This window comes from Mustelus asterias, chromosome 9 (assembly GCF_964213995.1).
Source record: "Mustelus asterias chromosome 9, sMusAst1.hap1.1, whole genome shotgun sequence".
Lineage (NCBI taxonomy): Eukaryota > Metazoa > Chordata > Chondrichthyes > Carcharhiniformes > Triakidae > Mustelus > Mustelus asterias.
In genome coordinates this window covers 56,943,816-56,959,585 of record NC_135809.1, presented here as the reverse complement: position 1 = coordinate 56,959,585, position 15,770 = coordinate 56,943,816, and the positions used below count along the sequence as shown (strand labels likewise).

Here is a 15,770-nt window from a genome sequence, read left to right as displayed (position 1 = left end):
CATGCTAAAATTGCCCCTTAGTGTCCTGAGATGCGTAGGTTAGTGAGATTAGCGGGTAAATGTGTAGGGATATGGGGGTAGGGCCTGAGTGGGATTGTGGTCGGTACAGACTCGATGGGCTGAATGGCCCCTTTCTGCACTGTAGGGTTTCTATGATTCTATGTTGTCCACTAGATCATCATCAAAAGTTTTTGCGAACTTTTAAACAAGTTGCAAGCATTTTAAACATTTTTACATGGCCAATGGCTGACAGGAGTCAAACTTGTATATCAAAGGTATTAAAAACACAGCTATTTCTAATAGTTTATGGAGAGGTTGGATAAACTCGGTTTGTTCTCACTGGAACGACAGAGGTTGAGGGGTGACCTGATAGAGGTTTACAAGATTATGAGTGGCGTGGTCAGAGTGGATAGTCAGATGCTCTTTCCTAGGGTAGAAAAGTCAAGGTATTAGGGGACATAGGTTTAAGATGCGTGGTGAAAAGTTTAGGGGAGATGTGTGAGGCAGATTTTTTACACAGAGGGTGGTGAACGTCTGGAATGCGCTGTCCGGGACGGTGATGGGAGCAGGTACGATAGCGTCATTTAAGGGGATGGGAATGGAAAGATATGGACTCCGCAAGTGTTTAGACAGACATCATGATTGGCGCAGGCTTGGAGGGCCAAAGGGCCTGTTCCTGTGCTGTACTGTGTTCTCTGTTCTTTATTGTTGTTTATGGTGCACACTCACAAGTGCACTGCACTCACCACAGCACATTTACAGCACATGCACATTTTCAGAGAATAACAATGGATCATATTACACAAGGATATTTGTGAAGCAAATCACATTGCGCATAATAATGTAACATTGATTATGATACATACGAGGTACACATCGTTGTATTTTCTTTTCAAACTGACCACCTGCAGTAGTACCCTTGTGGACCACCAGTGGTCCATGGGTTACAGTTTGGGAACAGCAATCCTCTGCAAATTACAACCTGATAACGGCCAGAGAATCTGTTTTAGTGATGTTGGTTGAGGGATATCTGTTGGCCAGGACATTGGAGAGAATCCTCCCGTTCTCCTCACAGGATCTTTTTCATGTACCCAAGGGTAGATGGGGATTGGTTTGATATCACATCAGAAACAGTGTGTAGTATTTGTTTAACACAAAGCAGAATTCTCAACTTATTTTTCTTTCATCTGTCTTCCACTGGCAGGCCAACCTATGTTTTGTGGACATCGACAACCACTTCATCGAGCTTCCAGAGGACTTCCCCCAGTTTCCCAACAAGCTGGAATTCATCCAGGAAATCTCCGAGGTGCTGCTTCACTTTGGGATTCCACCCGAGGGGAACTTGCACTGCAGCGAGAGTGCCACCAAGCTAAAGAACCTGGTGTTGGACGACCTGGTCAATGACAAGAAGAACGGCAACCTGACAGCCAACACCATCAACATGTACGAGCTGCTGAAGGGCAATGAGACACTGGCCCGGCTCCAGGCGTTGGCGAAACGCACCGGGGTGACCGTTGAGAAGATGGAGATCGCGCCCCCACCAGCAGCAGCCAAAGAGAAGGACACAAAGTGCCAGTGCAGCGAGGAAGAGCTGCGTGACTACAAACTCACCGTGCAACTCCGTGAAGTGTTTGCCAATCGCTTCACCCAGATGTTTGCCGATTATGAGGCCTTTGTCATCCAACCCACTCAGGATATGGACTCGTGGCTCACCAATCGTGAGCAGATGCAGAATTTCGACAAGGTAATTGTTCTCCACCTTTCCCACTCGTACATTAAAGTTGCAACTTTGTTTGGTCCTTTGTGTTAGAATGTAACCGGTGACAACTTTGTATTGGATGTAATGTGACCGATGGGAACAAGATGCAAGAGTCAGCTGACCCAGTAAACCATGGAACCAATTACAGAGCGATGTAATAGTCAGCTGACCAGCTGATTCACTATAAATAAGGAACTATGTAGAATTGTGGGGAGCTTTGAGTGGCCCAGGGCGAGGCCCCAAGTTTGGCGTAATGACGTTTCTTTATTAAACCCTTTCTTTGATTTATAAGTTGGAGTAAGTTTTGTTGTATTTCCATTAGCTGTATTTTGAAGAGTTCCTTCTGAAGAAACACTTCGTACCGTTAGTGGCACAGCCAGCCTGGGCTCTACCAGCGACACTGCCTTCTTGATAAATATCTAGCATCCTTCACAACCTCAGCATGTCCCAAAGCCCCTTTACAACCAATGAAATACTCCTTGAAGTGAGGCCACTGCTGTAATGTGGAAAATGCAGGAAGCAATCATCTATAGTAGTGGTGGGTAACCTGAGGCCGGGGGCCACATGTGGTCCAACTGTATTCTGAGTGCAGCCCACGCGATATTTTGTTGACTGCTGCCCCATGTGCAGGGTTGCCACATTCCCCTCATTTCCATCTGTGTAGCTTTTTTTCTGCCAGTATGACTGAAGTGATACATGCGTAAAGCGAGGGCAAGTGAAGTGAGATGCATGCTGATCACACACAACATTGACTGTGAGAGCCATGCACTCCCTCCGTGTCCAAAGTGTAAATATTTCTTTTGTTTTTACCATTTGAAGTTGATGACAGTTCTGTTAATATATAAATTAATAGTAAATTAATAATAAATTAATATAAATAGGGCGGCACGGTAGCACAGTGGTTAGCACTGCTGCTTCACAGCTCCAGGGTCCCGGGTTCGATTCCCAGCTCGGGTCACTGTCTGTGTGGAGTTTGCACATTCTCCTTGTGTCTGCGTGGGTTTCCTCCGGGTGCTCCGGTTTCCTCCCACAGTCCAAAGATGTGCGGGTTAGGTTGATTGGCCAGGTTAAAAATTGCCCCTTAGAGTCCTGAGATGCGTAGGTTAGAGGGATTGTGGGTAAATATGTGGGGGTTGGGCCTGGGTGGGTTGTGGTCGGTGCAGACTCGATGGGCCGAATGGCCTCCTTCTGCACTGTAGGGTTTCTATGATTTCTATGAAATGATTAAACATTTCTATAACTTGTTATGAAATATTTGGCATGAATTATATGCATTTAATCGTATTCATGGGGTCATGGTTAGTGAACAAGCCCAATTTCAATCTTGCGGCCCACTGAGATGAAGGACGGCCACTCATGTGGCTCACTCACTAGCTTAGGTTGCCCATCACTAAGCTATAGCATGATGATCAAATAAGCTGTGGTGTTGGTTGAGGAACAAATGTTGGCCATGACCAGAACAGTGCTGACCTTCAAAATAATATGGGTGGCACAGTGGTTGCATTGCTGCCTCACAGTGCCAGGGACCTGGGTTCAATTCCGGCTTTGGGTCCCTGTCTGTGTGGAGTTTGCACATTCTCCCCGTGTCTGCATGGGTTTCCTCCGGGTGCTCTGGTTTCCTCCCACAATAAGAAGTTTAACAACACCAGGTTAACAACACCAGGTTAACAACACCAGGTTCCTCCCACAATCCAAAGATGTGCAGGTTAGGTTGATTGGCCATGATAAATTGCCCAAGTGTCAGGGGGATTAGCAGGGTAAATACATTGGGGTTATGGGGATAAGGCCTGGGTGGGATTGTTGTCGGTGCAGGTGATGGGCCAAATGGCCTCATTCTGCACTGTAGGGATTCTATGACCCTGTGAATCCCAGGGAATCTTTCAGATAGAGCCTTGGTTTAATGTCACATCTGATGGACAGTTCCTCTGACAAAGCAGCGCTCCCGCATGTTAGCCTAGAGTTTGTGGACTTGATTTAGTGGACTTTTTCGAGCTAACCACAGGAGACCCAGGGAGAAGATTATAATTGTTTATTCATGATTCAAGCATGGATAGCTCTGCCTCAGAGAAACCTCCAAGGCAGCATTCTTCTCAAATATGGCCCTCACAGGGAGAGCACTCTTAATACATCTCTCTCTTCTAAGGCACAGATTTTATCAGCACACAGAACATTATTTAATTTCCAATCCTGAATCATTAAACCTTTCACCCAAAAGCAGGACCGTTATCTCCCCCTGGCTGGAGACTATCCGTTCTTCTGACAAGTAAACAACCTTACTGGCAAGTTCTGCTGATCTCAAGCGTGTCAGGTTCCCTGAGTCTAAGCATTTAAATAGCATGTGATTTTACTCTGATGAAGGGGTGTTTGCTCTATTCATCCCCACCTCACTCCTTACTAAATCTATCCACTCACCCTAACACACAAATTTCCAGAATTGAACATGAACCCACAGCCTTTCAGAGATGAGGGACCTAGCTCTGAATCACAGGGTTGGGGGTGAATTCCCCGCTGTTTCCACCTCCTGATGGAACAGTTGCGATTACAGACTCTTGGAACCAAAGGCTTATCATTCTGTAGCACGGCACATGCAACCCTCAGGGATGCTGTTGGGCCCAGGAAACTTGGTAAGTCTTGGCCATTTATTTCCTGTTCCTTAAACAGAGAGAAGGATACCGGTACTGGGAAATGGAACTGGTTGAAATCTTCCTTCCCTTCTAATTCAGCAAGAATTAGAAGCGGGGGTCAGCCATTCGGCCCCTCGAGCCTGCTACACCATTTAATAAGATCATGGTCTGATCTGATTTTGGCCTTAACTCCGCTTTCCTGCCTGACCCCCCCCATAACCTTTGACTCTTGAGTTAATCATAGATCTCTCTAACTCAGTCGTGAATATTTCCAATGATGCATCGCCCAACTCTCTGAGGAAAGGAATTGCACAGACTAACGACCCACTGAGAGAAAAATAATTCCTCCTCATCTCCGTCATAAATGGAAGTCCCCTAATTTTTAAACTGTGACTCCCCACCGTTCTAGTTGCCTGCACAAGGGGAAACATCCTCTCAGCATCCACCCTGTCAAACCCGCTCAGGATCTTGTGTGGTTAAATAAGATTGCTTCTCATTTTTCTGAACACCAGTGGCTATAGGCCCATTGCATCAACCAATACCCATTTTGCCTAATCTGGCATTAGCCATTCTTCGGCCTTGCTGAGTGGGATTTAGCGCCACTATAGAGGGGCACTTTTGTGCTTGTGCCCACCAGGGATCATGATGACGCTGTTGTGACTGGGTAATGTCTTTGATCTGTGCGGGTTTCCAGGCCCAGGATCTGAAGGTTGAAAAGTCGTTGGCTTAACATCCCCTACCGTCCCATCCCCACCATTGAAATGTAAATATGTTGAAGAGAGAAAGGATTGGGTAATCTTAAGGATCCAGGCTCTGGTGTGAAAAACAGCAGAAGGTCCTCGGATGGAATTTGTGACGAGAATAGAATCCCTACAGTACAGAAGGAGGCCATTCGGCCCATTGAGCCTGCACCGACAACAATCCCACCTTATCCCCATAACCCCATATATTTACCCTATTAATCCCCCCAAAACTAGGGTCAAATTAGCATGGCCAATCAACCTAACCTGCACATCTTCGGACTGTGAGAGGAAACCGGAGCATCCAGAGGAAACCCATGCAGACACGGGGAGAACATGCAAACTCCACACACACAGTGACTCAGGCCGGGAATTGAACACAAGTCCTTGGCACTGTGAGGCAGCAGTGCTGACCACTGTGCTACTGTGCCGCCCACTCTTGAATATCAGTTGACTTCTCAGTTTCGTGATCGCTTGTCACCCTTGCTTTGTCATGTTCCAAATGAATTGAGAGCTATTTTGTTTGAGCCGATGAGGATTGCAAAATAATCACCAAACTCTGACCAGTGCACACCCTCCCACCCTGCACGTCCACATTGCCAACACTGCCGACTCAACAATAGCCAGACCGCCTGTGAGTTTAGAATGCAAACCTATTTCTGATGGTCACCCAAGAGCAGCGGTCTGTCCCGCGGCAGGCATGGTGAAGTGACACAACATGATCCCAATCCACGTATACCTCAGAGGAGGGCCAAGCATCCTGCGGGACCCCCATCACCACCTCCACATCAATTTTACACATCCTGGATCAGAGGATGGAGTTGCGTGAAATTAACAACTGGTTAGAGCTCCCCTCCATCACCTACCACTATGCAGGTTGGCTTACTGTGATTCTGAGTCATAGTCCTGCAAATGGGCAGCATGGTGGCACAGTGGTTAGCACTGTTGTCTCATAGCATCAGGGATCCAGGTTCAATTCCTGGCTTGGGCCACTGTCTGTGTGGAGTTTGCACATTCTCCCCGTGTCTGCGTGGGTTTCCTCCCGGGTGTTCCGGTTTCCTCCCACAGTCCAAAGATTTGCAGGTTAGGTTGATTGGCCATGCTAAATTGCCCCTTAGTGTGAGGGGGATCAGCTCGGGTAAATGCATGGGATTATGGAATTAGGGCCGGGGTGGGACTGTGGTCAGTACAGGCTCGATGGGTCAAATAGCTTCCTTCTGCACTGTAGGATTCTAAGATTCTATAAATATTCCCTTTGCAAGTCGCCATCCAATCTCAACTTGCTAAAATTGGTGCCTTTACTGATTGTCATTGTGACAAATTGTTGTGAGCTAATTTAAGATTTTGTGGCCATCGAAACTATAAACCCTGTAAAACAAAAGGGTGAGAATCTGAGGGGTGCATGATGCACCAAATATCACTTACCACTTGAAGCAAGTATGATTGCAAAATCAGTGATGTGGTGTAAATGGGAAAGAGCTACTTCCACTGGTCATGGGATTGGTAACCAGATCTATGGTAACTGCTATTAAATGCCGGGGGGAAGATGGGAAGAAATTTCCTCAGTGACTGAGTTGTTACGCTCTGGAATGTTCTATCTGAAGGGATGGCGAAAGCAGATTCAGTAGTGACTTTCAGGAAGGAATTGGTTATCACCTTAAGAAGGAAAACAATTGCAGGGCTATGGGGACAGAGCAGTGGCATACGACTAAATGGATGGCTGACCCAGACATAAATGGGACAAATGGCCTCCCTCTGTACTTGACCATTCGGTCATCTGGAGTTGTCAGGCCGGAGCTGATCCTCAGGAAAGAATAGTACAACTGGGCTGTTCATCCTAGGAGAGAGGTGACTGTGAATTGGCCTCATCAAGATATTGAAGATGTGAAACAATATCGAAACCTTGAGCACAACTCAACTGAAGTGTGATGGTCAAAGAGTGGGGCACATGTTCAAACTGACGGTGTAGCAAATTTAGCGTATGTGTCAGAATGTTCACCTTCACTCATAGATTGACCATAGCCTCAGACCTAGAGGGTGGAAAATCAATTGATGTTGAATACTTAACAAAGGAATAGTGAATGCATGAAATGGGCTATACAGAGGGGGAGTAGGAGCTGTTTGTAGCAACAAATTGAACATGGGGTCGCACAGTTCCCAGTGGGAGATTTCCCAGGAGCTCATATTTTCCAGATGGAGGGGACATGGAGATTGTGGTGGTGTTTATTTTTCTGGATGAATAAGTGGGAGTGCTTCCTTGTACATCTGCATCTTGTGGAATCTGATAGAGGCAGTATTATTCAGAAATGAAGCAAGGTCCACTGAGAAGGGAATGATGTTGGATTTATCCAGTATGTACCATCTCCCAAAGACCAATATCATATTTTGAAGTTGAATTTTTTATAATCAAACATGGCCACTATTTTGCACAGTAAGAAGTTTAACAACACCAGGTTAAAGTCCAACAGGTTTATTTGGTAGCAAAAGCCACACAAGCTTTCGGAGCTGCAAGCCCCTTCTTCAGGTGAGTGGGAATTCTGTTCACAAACAGAGCATATAAAGACACAAACTCAATTTACATGAATAATGGTTGGAATGCGAATACTTACAACTAATCAAGTCTTTAAGAAACAAAACAACGTGGGTGGAGAGAGCATCAAGACAGGCTAAAAAGATGTGTATTGTCTCCAGACAAGACTCCAGGCAAGACTGTTCTCTTCCTGTTGGGGAGCACTTCAGCGGTCACGGGCATTCAGCCTCTGATATTCGGGTAAGCGTTCTCCAAGGCGGCCTTCGCGACACACGATGGCGCAGAGTCGCTGAGCAGAAACTGATAGCCAAGTTCCGCACACACGAGGACGGCCTCAACCGGGATATTGGGTTCATGTCACACTATTTGTAACCCCCACAGAGTTTCACTGGCTGTCTTGTCTGGAGACAATACACATCTTTTTAGCCTGTCTTGATGCTCTCTCCACTCACGTTGTTTTGTTTCTTAAAGACTTGATTAGTTGTAAGTATTCGCATTCCAACCATTATTCATGTAAATTGAGTTTGTGTCTTTATATGCTCTGTTTGTGAACAGAATTCCCACTCACCTGAAGAAGGGGCTTGCAGCTCCGAAAGCTTGTGTGGCTTTTGCTACCAAATAAACCTGTTGGACTTTAACCTGGTGTTGTTAAACTTCTTACTGTGTTTACCCCAGTCCAACGCCGGCATCTCCACATCATGACTATTTTGCACACAGCGAGGTGCCACAGATAGCAATCACCTGATCATTTTAGTTTTTTAGTTGAGTGAATATTGACCAAGAGAACCCTTTGCTGTACTCTGATGGGATTGTTCAGACAAGACGGGGCTGCTGTTTAATTCTGGTATAATCGAGAGGTTGTACCTACCAGGAAAGATTGAACAGGCTGTTTTCTCTAGGGAAGGTAGCACTGCGGAGTGAACTGATGGAGACTTTTAAGGTTATAAAATGTTTTGATTGTTTAGACATAGAAAACTTGTTTCTGTTGGCAAGGGAGACCAGACTGGGGCCATAAATGCACATTAATCATTATTAAATTAAATCTAGAATTCAGTTTGAACTTCTTCCCAAGCAGTGGTTAAATTGCAGAACTTACTACCACAGAGCAATGGCATAAATCCATTTGAGGGGAAGACAGACAAACACATATACAGGGAAAGAAATAGAACGTTATGTTGATGGGGTTAAAGGAAGAGGGGCGGGAGATAATTTGTCTGGAGAATGAACACCAGCTGGACCTTTTGGGCTGAATTGCCAGTTTTGAATTTTGTAATAACTGTCTCCCTCAATGCCCTTTACCGATGCAGCTCTTCCTCAGTTTTATACTCAATTGTCAGCTTGGGTCAAGGTGCTCAAACTTTGGAGTGGAGTTTGAACCCAGGTGTTATGTTTTGTAAAGCAATGCCATCTCTGTGCAATTATTCACATGACATGCTGTGGCATCACCAGAGGTGTTCGCGGGTTTTTAACTCTCTTCGATGTTGGATTTCAATCTGCCAACAGTTCTTAAATAAATCTGTTGTGTTGGTTCAAACCCATAGCGTGGTACCTTATCATCTTTTGTCTTGTTAGTACCAAGAGTCAAAACATTTAATATATAACTGCAGGGTTTTCTGACTGGAAGGCAGGATTGTTACCCCTGAGCCAAGCTGACACTTAAAGGATTTGAAGGAAGGAGTGGACAAGAATGCCAATGTTGCACAAGTTATATTTTGTTGGTGTTGGGTCTGGGCTATGGCTTGCATGATAGCTTCAGTCCCTGAAGATGTTCACAAAGTAAGAAGTCTCACAACACCAGGTTAAAGTCCAACAGATTTATTTGGTAGCACAAGCCACAAGCTTTCGGAGCACTGCCCCTTCATCAGGTGAGTGGGAGTTCTGTTCACAAACAGGGCATATAAAGGCACAAACTCAATTTACAAAATAATGGTTGGAATGCGAATCTTTACAGGTAATCAAGTCTTAAAGGTACAGACAATGTGAGTGGAGAGAGGGTTAAGCACAGGTTAAAGAGATGTGCATTGTCTCCAGCCAGGACAGTTAGTGAGATTTTGCAAGCCCAGGCAAGTCGTGGGGGTTACAGATAGTGTGACATGAACCCAAGATCCCGGTTGAGGCCATCCTCATGTGTGCGGAACTTGGCTATCAGTTTTTGTTCAGCGATTCTGCGTTGTCCTGTGTTGTGAATGCCGCCTTGGAGAACGCTTACCCGAAGATCGGAGGCTGAATGCCCATGACTGCTGAAGTATTCCCCAACAGAACTTCCTGTCACACGATCTGTAACCCCCACGACTTGCCTGGGCTTGCAAAATCTCACTAACTGTCCTGGCTGGAGACAATAAACAATAAACCTGTTAGACTTTAACCTGGTGTTGTGAGACTTCTTACTGTGCTTACCCCAGTCCAACGCCGGCATCTCCACATCATGTTCACAAAGCCATGAATAGTTAGTTTAGATCATATTTTGTTCCAAACCCATGGACAAGACATATTGGATGGTGGCCATCAAGGTTCTGCATTAAACCAAGGATAGGTTTGCAACTTGGCTTCAATTATATGTACTGTTTAGAAAAGTAATGGATTGTTTCCTTTCATTTTAGGCTTCGTTTCTCTCTGACCAGCCAGAGCCCTACCTCCCCTTTCTCTCCCACTTTATAGAAACGCAGATGTTTGCGACCTTCATTGACAACAAGATTGTGTCACTGTGGGAGGAGAAGGACCCGCTTCTCAGAGTGTTTGATTCTCGCATTGAGAAAATGAAGATCTACAGTGTTCGCATCCCCACGTTACGCTCCTCAAATTATCAGAAATGTACCGTCTTGAAAGAAGCCGGTGAGCACAATCATTCCCCGTTTATCTGCTCGGCGTTTGGGAAGCGGAGGTTGGTGTTGGCGGGAGGGGAATACTCTTGTCAGTGGGTGTAATCAGTCAGGTTTACCTCAGAACAGTTTTTAGCTCGCAATATCTATCTCCAGAGGTGGAATCACCTGATGTATCCTCTGACCATGGAGGAAATCAAGGGCAACCCACGTCAAGCTTTATAATACTGCAAATTGTTGCCACATTGATGCTACTGATGGCTAATTTCTGCCTTTTAGAATCATAGAATCCCTACAGTGCCGAAGGAGACCATTCGGCCCATTAAGTCTAAAACAACTTGCCAAAAGAGCATCTTATCCAGGCCCACCACCCCACCATATCCCATGGCTAATCCATCTAACCAATACAATCTGGCGCTGTGAGGCAGCAGTGCTAACCACTGTACTACTGTGCCACTCATTTACTTTAGGATTATCTGATCTTTAAATCAAGGATAATTTGCGGATACCAATGGTATTGAGGTCTCATCCGCATACATGAATTCTGGCCAGGGAAGTCAAATTTTCTAATTTCTCTGACTTTGGCAATCAAGTTTCTTTAAGTTTGTTTTTAATACTGCCATTTAGTCTATAAGTTCTTGACCACACCGTCTCCCATTCTCTCCCTGCTTAATCAAGTTAACTTATTTAATTCCTAAGACCACTGCATTTTGCAGAGGATCCATTCTTTGTTTTACACATGCCAACTCCATTGTGGACTGAGAGCCAAGTTCCTGCCTCAACCTCTCTCCCTTCAACTAATTGCATTTACCTCACCCAGCAACATGGCAATATTAAATATAACCACCTCACCCAACAACATGGCAATATTAAATATAACCACCTCACCCAGCAACATGGCAATATTAAATATAACCACCTCACCCAGCAACATGGTAATACTAAATATAACCACCTCACCCAGCAACATGGTAATATTAAACATAACCACCTCACCCAGCAACATGGTAATACTAAATATAACTACCTCACCCAACAGCATGGTAATACTAAATATAACTACATCACCCAGCAACATGGTAATACTAAATATAACCACCTCACCCAACAACATGGTAATACTAAATATAACTACATCACCCAGCAACATGGTAATACTAAATATAACCACCTCACCCAGCAACATGGTAATACTAAATATAACTACATCACCCAACAACATGGTAATACTAAACATAACCACCTCACCCAGCAACATGGTAATACTAAATATAACCACCTCACCCAGCAACATGGCAATATTAAACATAACCACCTCACCCAACAACATGGTAATACTAAATATAACTACATCACCCAACAACATGGTAATACTAAACATAACCACCTCACCCAGCAACATGGTAATACTAAATATAACCACCTCACCCAGCAACATGGCAATATTAAACATAACCACCTCACCCAACAACATGGTAATACTAAACATAACCACCTCACCCAGCAACATGGCAAAATTAAACATAACCACCTCACCCAACAACATGGTAATACTAAACATAACCACCTCACCCAGCAACATGGCAATACTAAATATAACCACCTCACCCAGCAACATGGTAATACTAAATATAACCACCTCACCCAGCAACATGGTAATACTAAATATAACCACCTCACCCAACAACATGGTAATACTAAACATAACCACCTCACCCAACAACATGGTAATACTAAATATAACTACCTCACCTAGCAACATGGTAATACTAAATATGACCGCCTCACCCAGCAACATGGTAATACTAAATATGACCACCTCACCCAGCAACATGGTAATACTAAATATGACCACCTCACCCAGCAACATGGTAATACTAAATATATCTACCTCACCCAGCAACATGGTAATACTAAATATAACCACCTCACCCAACAACATGGTAATACTAAATATAACCACCTCACCCAGCAACATGGTAATACTAAATATGACCACCTCACCCAGCAACATGGTAATACTAAATATAACCACCTCACCCAACAGCATGGTAATATTAAATATAACCACCTCACCCAGCAACATGGTAATACTAAGTATAACCACCTCACCCAGCAACATGGTAATACTAAATATAACCACCTCACCCAGCAACATGGTAATACTAAATATAACCACCTCACCCAACAGCATGGTAATACTAAATATAACCACCTCACCCAGCAGCATGGTAATACTAAATATAACCACCTCACCCAGCAACATGGCAATACTAAATATAACCACCTCACCCAGCAACATGGCAATATTAAACATAACCACCTCACCCAGCAACATGGTAATACTAAATATAACTACATCACCCAGCAACATGGTAATACTAAACATAACCACCTCACCCAACAGCATGGTAATACTAAATATAACCACCTCACCCAGCAACATGTTAATACTAAATATAACCACCTCACCCAGCAACATGGTAATACTAAACATAACCACCTCACCCAACCGCATGGTAATACTAAATATAACCACCTCACCCAGCAACATGGTAATACTAAATATAACCACCTCACCCAGCAACATGGTAATACTAAATATAACCACCTCACCCAACAGCATGGTAATACTAAATATAACTACCTCACCCAGCAACACGGTAATACTAAACATAACCACCTCACCCAACAGCATGGTAATACTAAATATAACCACCTCACCCAACAACATGGTAATACTAAACATAACCACCTCACCCAGCAACGTGGTAATACTAAATATAACTACATCACCCAGCAACATGGTAATACTAAACATCACCACCTCACCCAGCAACATGGCAATACTAAATATAACCACCTCACCCAGCAACATGGCAATACTAAATATAACCACCTCACCCAGCAACATGGTAATACTAAATATAACCACCTCACCCAACAACATGGTAATACGAAACATAACCACCTCACCGAGCAACATGGTAATACTAAATATAACCACCTCACCCAACAACATGGTAATACGAAACATAACCACCTCACCGAGCAACATGGTAATACTAAACATAACCACCTCACCCAACAGCATGGTAATACTAAATATAACCACCTCACCCAACAACATGGTAATACTAAACATAACCACCTCACCCAGCAACGTGGTAATACTAAATATAACTACATCACCCAGCAACATGGTAATACTAAACATCACCACCTCACCCAGCAACATGGCAATACTAAATATAACCACCTCACCCAGCAACATGGCAATATTAAACATAACCACCTCACCCAGCAACATGGTAATACTAAATATAACCACCTCACCCAGCAACATGGTAATACTAGATATAACTACATCACCCAGCAACATGGTAATACTAAACATAACCACCTCACCCAACAACATGGTAATACTAAATATAACCACCTCACCCAGCAACATGGTAATACTAAATATAACTACCTCACCCAACAGCATGGTCATATTAAATATAACCACCTCACCCAGCAACATGGTAATTCTAAATATAACTACATCACCCAGCAACATGGTAATACTAAATATAACCACCTCACCCAGCAACATGGTAATACTAAACATAACCACCTCACCCAACAACATGGTCATATTAAATATAACCACCTCACCCAGCAACATGGTAATACTAAATATAACTACATCACCCAGCAACATGGTAATACTAAATATAACCACCTCATCCAGCAACATGGTAATACTAAATATAACCACCTCACCCAACAGCATGGTAATACTAAATATAACCACCTCACCCAACAACATGGTAATACTAAATATAACCACCTCACCGAGCAACATGGTAATACTAAATATAACCACCTCACCCAGCAACATTGTAATACTAAATATAACTACCTCACCCAGCAACATGGTAATACTAAATATAACTACCTCACCCAGCAACATGGTAATACTAAATATAACTACCTCACCTAGCAGCATGGTAATACTAAATATAACCACCTCACCCAGCAACATGGTAATACTAAATATAACTACCTCACCCAGCAACATGGTAATACTAAATATAACTACCTCACCCAGCAACATGGTAATACTAAATATAACTACCTCACCTAGCAGCATGGTAATACTGAATATGACTACTTCACCTAACAACATGGTAATACTAAATATAACTACTTAACCCAGCAACATGGTAATACTAAATATAACCACCTCACCCAACAGCATGGTAATACTAAATATAACCACCTCACCCAGCAACATGGTAATACTAAATATAACCACCTCACCCAACAGCATGGTAATACTAAATATAACCACCTCACCCAGCAACATGGTAATACTAAATATAACCACCTCACCGAGCAACATGGTAATATTAAACATAACCACCTCACCCAGCAACATGGTAATACTAAATATAACCACCTCACCCAGCAACATGGTAATACTAAATATAACCACCTCACCCAACAGCATGGTAATACTAAATATAACCACCTCACCGAGCAACATGGTAATATTAAACATAACCACCTCACCCAGCAACATGGTAATACTAAATATAACCACCTCACCCAGCAACATGGTAATACTAAATATAACCACCTCACCCAGCAACATGGTAATATTAAACATAACCACCTCATCCAGCAACATGGTAATACTAAATATAACCACCTCACCGAGCAACATGGTAATACTAAATATAACCACCTCACCCAGCAACATGGCAATATTAAACATAACCACCTCACCCAGCAACATGGTAATACTAAATATAACCACCTCACCCAGCAACATGGTAATATTAAACATAACCACCTCACCCAGCAACATGGTAATACTAAATATAACCACCTCACCCAGCAACATGGCAAAATTAAATATAACCACCTCACCCAGCAACATGGTAATACTAAACATAACCACCTCACCCAGCAACATGGCAAAATTAAATATAACCACCTCACCCAGCAACATGGTAATACTAAACATAACCACCTCACCCAGCAGCATGGTAATACTAAATATAACCACCTCACCCAGCAGCATGGTAATACTAAACATAACCACCTCACCCAGCAGCATGGTAATACTAAATATAACCACCTCACCCAGCAACATGGTAATACTAAACATCACCACCTCACCCAGCAACATGGTAATACTAAATATAACCACCTCACCCAGCAACATGGTAATACTAAATATAACCACCTCACCCAGCAACATGGTAATACTAAATATAACCACCTCACCCAGCAACATGGTAATAC

General features: G+C 43.5%; 1 protein-coding gene across 7 annotated transcripts in view; it reads left to right on the top strand.

The window, feature by feature from the left end:
- LOC144498704 (DENN domain-containing protein 5B) overlaps nucleotides 1-15,770 on the top strand; it is a 286,461-nt gene that overhangs the window by 202,266 nt on the left and 68,425 nt on the right. For all 7 annotated transcript variants that reach the window (XM_078220239.1, XM_078220238.1, XM_078220237.1 and 4 more), the window contains 2 exons: nucleotides 1,205-1,744; nucleotides 10,254-10,485. In XM_078220239.1, coding sequence (XP_078076365.1) covers nucleotides 1,205-1,744; nucleotides 10,254-10,485 — 772 coding nt within the window. The remainder of the gene's footprint in view (nucleotides 1-1,204; nucleotides 1,745-10,253; nucleotides 10,486-15,770) is intronic.